The sequence below is a fragment of the Molossus molossus genome, unplaced genomic scaffold, assembly GCF_014108415.1.
Source record: "Molossus molossus isolate mMolMol1 unplaced genomic scaffold, mMolMol1.p scaffold_m16_p_21, whole genome shotgun sequence".
Taxonomy (NCBI): Eukaryota; Metazoa; Chordata; class Mammalia; order Chiroptera; family Molossidae; genus Molossus; species Molossus molossus.
Window position 1 is genome coordinate 48,939,998 of NW_023425357.1, and position 12,982 is coordinate 48,952,979.

Sequence of the window (12,982 nt, forward strand, 5' to 3'; positions counted from 1 at the left end):
GACCGGTCCACTCGGTGTGTGAGAGGGGGTCCTGGAGGCTCAGGCCGTGGGGCAGACTCTGCTCCACCTTCTGACCAGGCAGAGCGGGGGGAGGGGAAGTGCCCCAGGGCCAAGAGGAAGCTGGGACATGGCTGTCAAAACCCAGGGGACAGATGAGTTCCGCTCGGACCACAATGTCAGTGCTCCGGAGAACGGGAAGCAGTCTGACTCTGGATATGATCTAAGAAGAAAAGCGATGTGATAATGGACTGTAATGTGGGTATAAAGAAAGGGAAGAGTCAATACTGAATTCTCAAAGCTGATAACTGATACTGAAAACTAAGAACATTATTTTGATTTCTATTTTCTATTTTACTGGCCCACCCACCCTTATGTACTAATTTAGCCCATAAAGTAAATGTCTGATTGGAGTTAACAGGCAAATACTAAATTCCATGAACAGTCTCTAGAGCTTTTAATTTAAAAAATTCAGTTGGTTGCAAAGGTTCCTGAATTAGTCAGATAAAAAGCATTATAATCAATTTGCTAGGCATTGACCTTAGTTTTGGTGGTAATCAAACAAACAGTCATGTATGTGTCAAATGCAATGTGATATTCAAGGCCTCCTGCTCTGTGACACTCCGGTGCATCCTGCCGGGTCCTTTCCACCCGAATGTCCACCTGAGACCACGCCCCCATCATGCCGCAACCCCACTGGCTTTGCTCCCCGTTAGGCTCCCCGACTAGAATGAGTCCCGTGAGCAGGGACCGGCTAGGGAAATCTTGGAGAGCGCGAACTAAAATCCAGAGGAAATGTAGGGAGGCCACTTCCATTTTCTGTCTCGAAGAGAAGACAAAGGCTGGGTGGTGGGGAGGGGTTGCTTAGTGGGCAGAGCTTCCGTTCTCCGAGACGCAGCCATGCCCACAAGCCCACGGCTGTCAAAGCCACGTCAGCCCTCCGGCCCAGCCCCCTCACATGCAGGACTGAGGCCAGAGAGGAGCTTTGGAGGCCGAAGCTCTCCCTGGGGAGTCACTGCACTGGCCCAGGCGTCAGACTGAAGGACCAGGCGTCAGACTGAAGGACCAGGCGTCAGACTGAAGGACCAGGGAGACACAGGAACGGGAATCAAGCCTCAGTCAGAACCTTCACTGGAACACGAATCAGGAAACAGAGCTGTTTCTCGCCCTGGCCAGTTTGGCTCAGCGGTCAGAGCGTCAGCCCGAGGACCAAAGGGTTGCAGGTTTGATTCCTGGTCAAGGGCACGTACCTCGGTTGTGGGTTTGATCCCCGGCCCTGGTTGGGGTTGTGCGGGAGGCAACCGGTCAGTGTCTCTCTCTCACATTGATATTTCTTTCTTGCTCCCTCCCCCTCTGTCTGAGATAAGCACTGGAGAAATACCCTTGGGTGAGTATTAAAAAAAAAAAAGGAAACAGCTGCTTCCTGACGGATGAAGCGTCCCGACAGCAGACGCACGCGCAGGGGAGAAGGCTACCTGCAGACGGTCGACGTGCACTTTGACCCCTCCGACCACTCCTTTCTTGAAAGCTGCCAGCATGTCCAGGATGGGGTTGAACCGGCTACCTCTGAGGTACAAACGGATGGACAGAACGTGCACATTAACAACTGAACGAGAAACTCACCGTCTAATACCAAGAGCCCTTTACAGACGCAAAGCGCCCTGCCCGCCCGGGCGGGACAGACAGCAGGCCCCGCGCTGATGGCGGCGGGACGCGGGCACCTCACGTCTCCCGTCCACTGACCTGATGTTGTCCTCCCGGATGAGGACGAGGAAGAGGGGGCGCCCGTGCATTTTCCAGTACTGCTTGATGAATTGCAGAGCGTTCTGTGGGACGAGAGCGAGGCGGGGTGCATGACCTGGTGTCCACGCTGACCGGTGCTCAGCCATCATGGCACAGGGCCAACGGGACCCGGACCCAGCGGGTCACTCGCAGTCCCTCCCGGGAGCATGGGGACTGCTCGGGGTAGACGTGTTCTCGTACAACCAGCATACAAGCAGCGTGTGGACAAGTTGAGGCAGAAAGACCTTTTACTTTCAACTCTGTTCCTTAGGGTAAGCTCCGCGGGGAGACGCGAGGGAGCTCTGTCTGTGGCTCACACACGCCGCTCAAGAACGGCCCAGGCAGGAGAGCCAGCCCGGCGATCCCCCGGACCAGTTCCCACTGCACTGCGAGCGCGTATCGCAGGAGGTGGAAGAGGTCGGGCGGAACCTGCACAGGCCTCCAGAAGCCAGGCCTTCTCCACCTCGGCTCCGACTGTCCTCGTGGTCAGACGGGCCTGCCCGCACCGCGCCAGGCCTGTTCCGAGCGCTTCCCGCACCTTAACGCATCTAGTCCTCACAACACGTCCTCGTCCAACAGAACGATGGGAAAACAGGGACACACAGAGGGGTTAAGTAACCTGCCCCAGGCCATACGGCTGGTCGAGGGTGGGCCCCAGTTCTACCAGTGAGGCCGGCTGCAGGCGCCACGCTCTGGTCCGCTGAGCTTCCCCACGGTGACGGTGGGCGAGGGAGTGGGGAGGTTTAACTGCTGGGTGTCATGAGTTAGGGAGGTTTTCCTTGACATTCTCCATAAATAAAATTATTCTGCAAACTCAGCTTTTGTTCAAAAGGAGAGAATCCATCGGTGTTGCGGGTACATAGTTTCGAAGCAAAGCCAGACAACTTGGTATAAAACACCCTTCTCTCATCTAGACCACAAGCGACCCCGTCTGCCCCGCGGCCCACCGGCCATCGCCTCCCTCCCACTTCACACTGCGCCCCAGGGCAGAGCCCGGGAGCCCCGGCGTGAGGACACACGGTGAAGGGAGCCCCATCTCCCCGCAGCCCACTGGCCATCGCCTCCCTCCCACTTCACACTGCGGCCCACCGGCCATCGCCTCCCTCCCACTTCACACTGCGCCCCAGGGCAGAGCCCGGGAGCCCCGACGTGAGGACACACGGTGAAGTGACCCCGTCTCCCCGCGGCCCTGCAGCCATCGCCTCCCTCCCACTTCACACTGCGCCCCAGGGCAGAGCCCGGGAGCCCCGGCGTGAGGACACAGGGGGAGGTGAGCCCGTCTCTGTGAGGTGCACCTTTATGTCGTCGATCAGCAGCAGGACGTCCTGGGACATGTAGAAGTCGCTCAGGTCGAAGATGATGGGGTAGCAGACCACAGTCTTCCCCAGAATGCGGTAGATCTGTGCGGGGAAACCAGAGTGAACACGGACCCGCCAGAGGGGAGGGGCGGCCACAGAAGCCAAGGGAAATGACAGCTGCTGTCCAATGCTGGACAAGCAAATACAGCGTCTTGTGAAAACAGACAGTGCTAAGAAATTCTGAAGCCCCTTGACTGAGCCTGCGTGCCAATAAACAGTGCCCCCCACGAGTGCCCCGCCCCCGGTGGGACAGCCTCTGAGCAATGCCGTCGGGGCCAGGTGTCTTATGACCCTTCGTAATGACAGAGCAAGTGGGGTGCTTCCTCATTCCTAGAGGACTCTCGTGACGTCATGCAAAACAAATACAAGACTGACTTATAAAGAATAAACTAGGGAACGCGCCACGCATGAGCGTTTCAGTGTGTGCGGTGCCTCCAGCCCCACGCACGAGGGAGTTCACGAGCACCTTTGAGGAGCCGAGGCAGCCGATGGGCCTGTCCGGCCTCCCCGAGAGTCCGAGCTTCTCGTTGACGCCCAGATGGAAATAGGCCTGCGGGACACACGTGAATCAGTCAGGCAGGCATCCGTGCGTGTCCTCGCTTGCCCCTCCGTGGCCCCGAGCCCGACTTGCCCAGCCTCCTCTCTGGCTGGGAAGAGAGCCCGCATATGCTGGAGGACGCCCGAAGAGCTGGTCTGGGGACTGGCACCGGGTCTGGGTGCGGCCGGGGGTGAGGTGCAGGCGGCACCTCCGAGGCCCTGCGGCCCGTGAAGGGTGCACCCCTTCTCCAAGCTGGCCTTCCCTGGGGCACAGGCTCTGGGCAAAGACTCTGAGGGCGGCCTTGGTGACCCGACCGCGATCGCTTGAGAGACAGTGTTCCAAATACTCCCACCAAACATGGTGGAGTTGGCTTCTGTATCGAGCAGTTTCCCAGTAAGACTGGTAGTTTATAATAACGAGTGCAAGTCACCAAGGTCCGTCCCCAAGGAGCAGGGACATAGCTAACCACACACGTGTGCCCACCTGTGGAGCAGGGACATCGCTAACCACACACACGTGTGCCCACCTGCGGAGCAGGGACATCGCTAACCACACACACGTGTGCCCACCTGCGGAGCAGGGACATCCCTAACCACACACACGTGTGCCCAACTCTGGAGCAGGGACATCCCTAACCACACACACGTGTGCCCAACTCTGGAGCAGGGACATCGCTAACCACACACACGTGTGCCCACCTGCGGAGCAGGGACATCCCTAACCACACACACGTGTGCCCAACTCTGGAGCAGGGACATCCCTAACCACACACACGTGTGCCCAACTCTGGAGCAGGGACATCGCTAACCACACACACGTGTGCCCACCTGCGGAGCAGGGACATCGCTAACCACACACACGTGTGCCCACCTCCGGAGCAGGGACATCCCTAACCACACACACGTGTGCCCACCTCCGGAGCAGGGACATCCCTAACCACACACGTGTGCCCACCTGCGGAGCAGGGACATCGCTAACCACACACACGTGTGCCCACCTGTGGAGCAGGGACATCGCTAACCACACACGTGTGCCCACCTGCGGAGCAGGGACATCCCTAACCACACACGTGTGCCCACCTGCGGAGCAGGGACATCCCTAACCACACATGTGTGCCCATCTGCGGAGCAGGGACATCGCTAACCACACACACGTGTGCCCACCTGCGGAGCAGGGACATCCCTAACCACACACGTGTGCCCACCTGCGGAGCAGGGACATCCCTAACCACACACGTGTGCCCACCTGCGGAGCAGGGACATCGCTAACCACACACGTGTGCCCACCTGCGGAGCAGGGACATCCCTAACCACACACGTGTGCCCACCTGCGGAGCAGGGACATCCCTAACCACACACGTGTGCCCACCTGCGGAGCAGGGACATCCCTAACCACACACGTGTGCCCACCTGCGGAGCAGGGACATCCCTAACCACACACGTGTGCCCACCTGCGGAGCAGGGACATCCCTAACCACACACGTGTGCCCATCTGCGGAGCAGGGACATCCCTAACCACACACGTGTGCCCACCTGCGGAGCAGGGACATCCCTAACCACACACACGTGTGCCCACCTGCGGAGCAGGGACATCCCTAACCACACACACGTGTGCCCACCTGCGGAGCAGGGACATCGCTAACCACACACGTGTGCCCACCTGCGGAGCAGGGACATCCCTAACCACACACGTGTGCCCACCTGCGGAGCAGGGACATCCCTAACCACACACGTGTGCCCATCTGCGGAGCAGGGACATCCCTAACCACACACTTGTGCCCACCTGCGGAGCAGGGACATCCCTAACCACACACGTGTGCCCACCTGCGGAGCAGGGACATCCCTAACCACACACGTGTGCCCATCTGCGGAGCAGGGACATCCCTAACCACACACACGTGTGTCCACCTGCGGAGCAGGGACATCGCTAACCACACACTCGTGTGCCCACCTGCGGAGCAGGGACATCCCTAACCACACACACGTGTGCCCAGCTGCGGAGCAGGGACATCCCTAACCACACACACGTGTGTCCACCTGCGGAGCAGGGACATCCCTAACCACACACGTGTGCCCACCTGCGGAGCAGGGACATCCCTAACCACACACGTGTGCCCACCTGCGGAGCAGGGACATCCCTAACCACACACGTGTGCCCATCTGCGGAGCAGGGACATCCCTAACCACACACGTGTGTCCACCTGCGGAGCAGTGCGTGCAAAAGGCCTCGTCACCTTTCTCCAATCCGACAGGTGTGTGCTGCATCAGAGACAAACCCAGAGGTAACTTTATCATTATTTTGAGACCCAGCAAACCAAAGGGTTAGGAATTACTTCGGACTGCAAATAGTAAGGCAACAGAAAGAGTAGTTATTACCAATAAATATTAGATGCGAAGGTGTCCTTCAGTTAATAAAAGGGGAACAGTCAGATCAAATGTGAAGGCTAATTTTCCACACTACTAAAACTGAGGCGATTCTATGTAAGGGCTCAGCCTGGGTCAGTCACCGCGAGTGGAAGCCACAAGCCGGTGGACAGGACGCACACGCACACACGGCTGTTTCCTTAGCAGCCACGTCCGGGAAAGTGGGTTTCTCAGCTCACGTAGAGAGACTCTGGATGAGTGCCCTTGTCTTAGAAGTGGAGGGTCACTCTGCATCTTGGCTGTCCTCTAAGCCTGACCCCCCCCCCCGGCTCCTGCCCCACCCCCCAGAGTGGACAGTAAGGGGCAGAACCACCCACCTTCACAAGCTCCTGCTGGGCCCAGATCTGAATGGGTTCCACCTGCTGAGGAGTCTGCGTCTGAATTCCGTACGTGTTGAGGAAAACTTGAAGGCTGAAGAACACAGGCAAAGGAGAGACTTGGAGACAACGGGGAGCAGCGGGGAGCCGGCAGAGGAGGAGGAGACCGTGCTGACAGGCGCCCATTTCATTTGTTCAGGGAAGCAGCAGCCATCTGCCCTGGAACCCAGAGGCTCTTCACAAAACGTCAGATGGGAGCTTTGGGGACTGGCCGGCAGGGCGGGCACTGACTTGGGGGATCCCCGTAATCTGCATACTGATGTCTCAAAACTGCACCCGGGGCAACAACGCCACTGGTTACAGCCAAGAAGATGCACATCGACGGACACCAGTGATGGTTGAGCATGAAAAGAATGTTGTCCCGGTCCTTACAGGCACGTCCATGACAACCTTCGAACCCCGTCAAGGGCTCTATGAACTGAATCTCGACCACCACACTCAACATCGTGAGCACGCAGCACCCAGCACCCCCCCCCCTCAAGAACCACCGCCCGCCCGGTCTCCTACCGCTGGCTTTCCGCTATGAGTGCCACGTGGACCACCACGTCGTTCTCCAGGGGGCCCTGCAACACAGGAGAGGCGGGATGTTTGGATCTGGTCGTCACGCTGCGTGAGCGCCGGGTCCTGTCCCTGCCAGTGATGGACACAGCTGCCGTGAGCGGCGCCTCCCTCCGTGCTCCCGCCGCCTGCGCAGCGATCCCGGTGCGGACAGAGTGACGGACACCAAGGCACGGAAAGCCCCGGATCTGACCAGCACCAGAGGGCTAGCCTGTCAGGGCTCTTTGGAAGGATGCATAAGAGTAGTTTGGGGACGGAGAGTCACGTCCCATCATTTAACTCTGAAGGGAAGGGGAAGAACTAAAACTAAAAGCCCAATGTGTGTATTTTCTGTAAAAAAAAAAAATGATTGTGAGTTAAAATTATTCACTTGACACCTTAACCGCAGATAAGGCTATTTCCTTCCTGGTCAGCCAGTTTTCCTTTGAAACCTTACACATCAAAACAGCTTTATCCTAATACATAGTTCCCACGGTGGAGAAGGAGCCACCCAGGTGACGCACGGTGTCCATTAGGGGCAAGCTGTTGGGCTTCATCGTTCTAATCAAAGACAGTGTTGGACGTGGCTGCTCGGCTTTGTTGAAGAAGATTCGCTCTAGCACACAGTACACACTGAGCCAGTACACAATGAACAGAGAACATTAAGAAGCACCCATAAATGACAGTATTAGGAGGCTCTGAAAATACTGATCAAATATAATTTCTTTGTAGTAATGAACGCAACATGCCCAGGAGCATGCTGTAAACATATGACTGTCCGCTGGTCCCGCAGGGCACTGAGGGCGCCGCTGGGATTCATGGATGACGGGAGACAGACACGCCAGAGTACGCCCGTCAGCCGCAGGAGTCACGCCGCCCAAGGCGCCGTCCCCAGAGGCATCATGAAGATGTCATTCAGGCAGATGGCCACGTGATTCAATAGAACGTTTAAGAGAAAATATGATGTAACAACCCGACAGAAATAAATTTATATTAAAAATGCTATAAATTCTATGTTTCTTTGATAAAGACCTTAACAGTTCATCGAAAGGATGAGAAAAAAAATGAATTATTCAGAGGCCCATGGAGATTTCTGACGACAAATTACAGCAGTGGCCTCGTTCCTCTCGGATGAAGTCCAGGGTCTGCCCCACCAGGAGGGCAGCCTCGGGGCATGTCGCCCAGTCTGCGGACAGTCAGTCCTTACATAAAAAGCGAGTGAGTGACTTTGTATACTAGAATGCAGACGGTATTTCAATAATAATAAATAAGGCAGCTTACAGCTCCTAATTAGCACTCGGGTGTCCTTGTGAATCACAGGCCTGTTGAGGATAACGCTGCTTCATCTGCATAACAGACTCCTCAGACTAAAACCCACTACCCTGGTGACTAGAAGTAAGCATCTGGTTAGGAGACTAGGCGGAAGAACTCCTTCACTGTAAAAACAGCTTTTCAGGAAGTTCCCCTCACAAACCATCTGCCTTCGCGATCTGCGCCCTCCAACCCCAGCCCAGGTGGGGCCCTCCGCCCACTCTCCACCCACGAGAGAACTCGGCATGGGCGTCCCCGCCCGGCGGCTGCTTCTACTGACAAAGTGGGAACCACCTTCCCCTGTTTTCACCGTTTCCTTCAAACCACCAACACCGTTGTCTGAACCCATGAAATCTCTCGGAGAACGTCCTAGTGTTAACTAATACCTTATATTTCTGAATGGTGGTTTCCTTAATAATATTGTGGTATTTTCTGCCTTTTACGGGGAGGGGGGGTGTAAATCCTCACCTGAGGATATTTTTCCATTGACCTTTTTAGACAAGTGAAAAAGAGGGATGGAGAGAGGGGGAGGGGGAGGGGGGGAGAGAGAGAGAGACGTGGATGTGAGACATATTGATTGGTTGCTTCCTGCATGACCCCAACCAGGGCTGGGGATCGAACTTGCAACCCACGTATGTGCCTTTGACTGGAATTGAACCCACAACCCTTTGGTCCAAGATCCAATGCTCTAACCACTGAGCAAGCCGGCCAGGGCTATTGTCTGCTTCTAAATTCGCAAAGCACACACACACACCGCTCAAGCCCTGTGACATCTTCGCCTCCTATATATTTAAACAGCCGCAGGCCCATTTCATAGGCCAGACCGTGATTCATCTCAGGAGTGTGTAGTCTGATGGCCGTAGCGGCCTCTGATGTATCAGCTCTGCAGAGAACATGACCGCTGTCCCTCGCTAGAGCTGCAGAGGGTTTCGGGAGAACAAACTGCTGGGCAGTCTGCCAAGGCCCAGTTCAGACCAAAGGCAGGAGCAAAGCTGATGTCCCGGGCTGGAAGCCACCAGCAGCCAGAACCCTCTCTGCCGGGGGAGGATCCGCCTACGGTTCCGGTCAGGCCTTCGTGGGTGAAGCCCACGCACACTGAGTAAGGCAGTCTGACTTGCTCAGTCTCTCACTCATCCAGAGACGCCTCACCCTCGTCCAGAGGAATGTCCGACCAGGTATCGGGCACCCATGTCCCAGTCTAGCCCACACACAGATCGACCATCACATGCTTGCAGGAACGTGTTACAATAGTGGGGGGCAGAGGAGGAGCAACAGCCTGTGTATTCCACCAGAAGTCCACTCTTCATCCACTAGAGATAATGTTTTAAGAAAACTGACCTCCAAGTGTTGTCTACAAAATACCTATTTCCTTTTAATTTTATTTTAATGTATACTGAATTTTTTAGGGGGAGGTGACATTGGTTAATAAAATTATATAGGTTTCAGGAGACATCTCTTTTCTTATCTGCTTTTTGATAGAACATGATTCTTCAGTTCTCGGCAATTAAACTTTAAAATTACCTCTTTTGTTAAATAATGCACACAGCATTTAAAGCTCGTTCTCACTTTTGCAACACTGTGCTGAGCCCGGGTTCATGCATCTTCATGGGCTGTGCCCGGTGCTGCACACACACACTGTGCTGAGCCCGGGTTCATGCATCTTCATGGGCTGTGCCCGGTGCTGCACACACCCTGCGCTGAGCCCGGGTCCGTGCAGCTTCATGGGCCGTGCCCGGTGCTGCACACACACTGTGCTGAGCCCGGGTCTGTGCAACTTCACGGGCTGTGCCCGGTGCTGCACACACACCCTGTGCTGAGCCCGGGTCCGTGCAGCTTCACGGGCTGTGCCCGGTGCTGCACACACAAGAAGCTGTGGCAGGCTGGCACAGATCTGCTGCTGAAAGGAGGCAAGGGAGGAGGGAAGAAGGGAAGGAAGAAAGAAGCCACAGATGAAGGATGGCCCCTCATCCGAGGCTGGTCCTCTAAGGCAGTGCATTGGACACGTCCTGGGCCCCTGCTCTGGGGCCTCACAGAAACTCATTTACGTTCATTAGCTCTCATCAGCAGGTCCTGCCAACATGCAGCACTTTTCATGACTCTCATTTTCTCAGTGAAATCTCATTAGCTGAAGGGACCAGGCAGACACTCTGTACATCTCAATCCCAGGTGAAGACGCCACTCGTGTCCCTGCAGGAGCGAGGGCAGGCCCCAGCCGCCTGGACATAGGGCACCCTGGCACGCGCTCGGGCGCTGCCAAGCAAAGCAGCGACACGGAGAGAACGAGCGGGAAGAGGAGGAAAGGTGCGTGGGAACATCCGAGCAGTGATGCCGGCAGCGTGGTCAGAAGGCTCGGCGGGCTCGAGCGCAGAGCTGGCCGGTGAGCCACCCTGGAGGAGCCCAGGGTGACAGGCGTCAGCGGTGATGTAAGCTCTCCAGTTGAGAAGCAAACACATGAGTTTGAGTCCCGGACCTCAGACAGCGGTGATGCCAGCAGCGTGGTCAGAAGGCTCGGCGGGCTCGAGCACAGAGCTGGCCGGTGAGCCGCCCTGGAGGAGCCCAGGGTGACAGGCGTCAGCGGTGATATAAGCTCTCCAGTTGGGAAGCAAACACATGCATTTGAGTCCCGGACCTCAGACACGCGGTTGAAATGCCTGACGAGTACCTCAGGCAGTTTCGAGGGCAGTACTTTCTGTGGCTGCAGATGCCTCGGAGGGAAAGCAGGCATCACTGTCACAACGAGATGGCTCCAAACTGCTCTCCCCCCCACGCACCTGCTGCCACCGGATGTCCCCTCAGGGGCAGCAGGAGGGTGACAGTCATTTGCATGGAAAACAATACAGTAATTAACAAATAGCAGTCCAAGAAGACACTGTGTCCTGTGTGCGCACAACTGTGAACCTGCTCTTTCCCCACCCTGCATGTGAAAGTTCGTAACATGTATAAAGATTACTTATGTAATTACATGAAAATTACATGCACTGTATGAATATGGCCCTCTCCTAGCTTCTCAGAGTGATTTTCAAAAGATATACTTCTTAGGTATTATATTCTGACATTTCTAACTCAGTATCATTCTTAAGAAGTATGAGATACAACATATAATTTTCATGTTTACTTAATTGGCTCTTATTAGGATAAACTTATTAGGATAAACTTCTAGAACAGAAATCATTACGTTAAATGGTGTAAGGTAAAGAAAACCTTGATATAACCAAATGAAAAGTAATTATACAGACCTTTAAAATAATATGTTAGAGAAATAATATGAAAAATGCCTATGATGGTATAAACAAGCAAAACAATGGCCAACAAGGCTGTAACCAGTAACAGACAAAATGTTAAAAAATGTGTTTCCTCCAGACTTTTCAGGATTTTTATCATCCTCATTCATGGGACAGTAATATCATTTATAAAATAATTACTTGAAATAAAATAAAAATATCAGTAATATCTCTTTAGCTCTTATGATGCGTCAGAAACTGTGTTAAGGCTCTGCATACCGTATCGTTTAATCAGATGTGACCACCGTGAGCTGGGAATTATCATCCCTATTTAGTAGATGAAGGAAGTGAGGCCCAGAGAAACTGTCCAAGGACTCACAGTTAGTAAGCACACGAGACTGGTAGCCATCCTGTATGATACAGAGAAACTATACTACATCACCTTCTTAAAAATAAAAATTTATTACATATGTATGTGTTATTCTTTCATCTTCAGGAAAACAAATCATGCAAAATTTTATGACCTTGTATTTTTGGAGAACAAAGCACCAGCCCCCTTTTCTTCATTCCTCTGAACAGTGAGAGACTAACAAGTATATACGTGTTTAGCTCAGACCTGCATAAATATGCACACGATTCAGTAAATAGATACTGACTTTCATCCTAAATTAAGGACTTTTGGAGCTTGGAAAATAAGCTCTTAGGACTAAAAAGCATTCCTTTCATATCTGTCTTTTCTCCAAAGACTGTTAAAGTAGATCAATCCACTTTAATTGGCATATTCTCAGATTCAAAGCTGGGGTGTCACAAAAACGATCAATGGGAAACTAAGTGGCCTCAAGGGTCTTCGACACCCCGATCGGCTCCGTCGCAATAATAAGCCATCAGTGGAAATACTGCTTCAAGTCGCTCACATTTTACTCACAGGACAATGGCAAAGCACCTGGAACTGTCCGAGGACCTGGGAGGGGGGGGCTCCCACCGCCTGTCCCCGTCCCGTCCCCATCCCCGTCCCCGTCCCCGTCCTCGGGTTAAGAACAGGGCAGTTCCTTGTTCCACGGATCATTAAATAAGAGGGCGGTATAACAGCATTAAAGGATAGGTTTTTCTTCAAAGACTCCTAGACCTTTAAAAACTGTTAATAGGTTCAAAATAAGAAAGAAAGAAAAAAGGGAGTCGGGAAGTCCCAGGTAGTTATCTATATTTATGAATAAATATGATTTTTTTCCCTCAGAATAAAATGCCAGGAATATAGATGGGCTGGGTGAGTTGGATCAGAGCTGGGGCATGAATTGAGATCGGCAGTAAATTTGTTAAAATGATACCTGAGTATAATACTCTTGTACATATTTACTCTGGACCATAAACCCTGCTTTCTTACATCTCTTTTACATTTCAGTCATGACTATAAGACGACTTCATTTGGTAGAGGAAATAG

The 12,982-nt window shown here is 53.7% G+C and overlaps 1 protein-coding gene across 15 annotated transcripts in view; it reads right to left on the bottom strand.

Annotated features, from left to right (window-relative positions):
* Positions 1-12,982, bottom strand: part of PHKB (phosphorylase kinase regulatory subunit beta) — a 104,218-nt gene that overhangs the window by 20,926 nt on the left and 70,310 nt on the right. For 14 of the 15 annotated variants that reach the window (XM_036274200.1, XM_036274196.1, XM_036274195.1 and 11 more), the window contains 6 exons: positions 6,983-7,038; positions 6,416-6,509; positions 3,604-3,687; positions 3,075-3,179; positions 1,741-1,823; positions 1,473-1,563 (listed from right to left, as the gene is read on the bottom strand). In XM_036274200.1, the coding sequence (XP_036130093.1) occupies positions 1,473-1,563; positions 1,741-1,823; positions 3,075-3,179; positions 3,604-3,687; positions 6,416-6,509; positions 6,983-7,038 (513 nt within the window). The remainder of the gene's footprint in view (positions 1-1,472; positions 1,564-1,740; positions 1,824-3,074; positions 3,180-3,603; positions 3,688-6,415; positions 6,510-6,982; positions 7,039-12,982) is intronic. The other variant, XM_036274198.1, reaches the window with a different exon arrangement.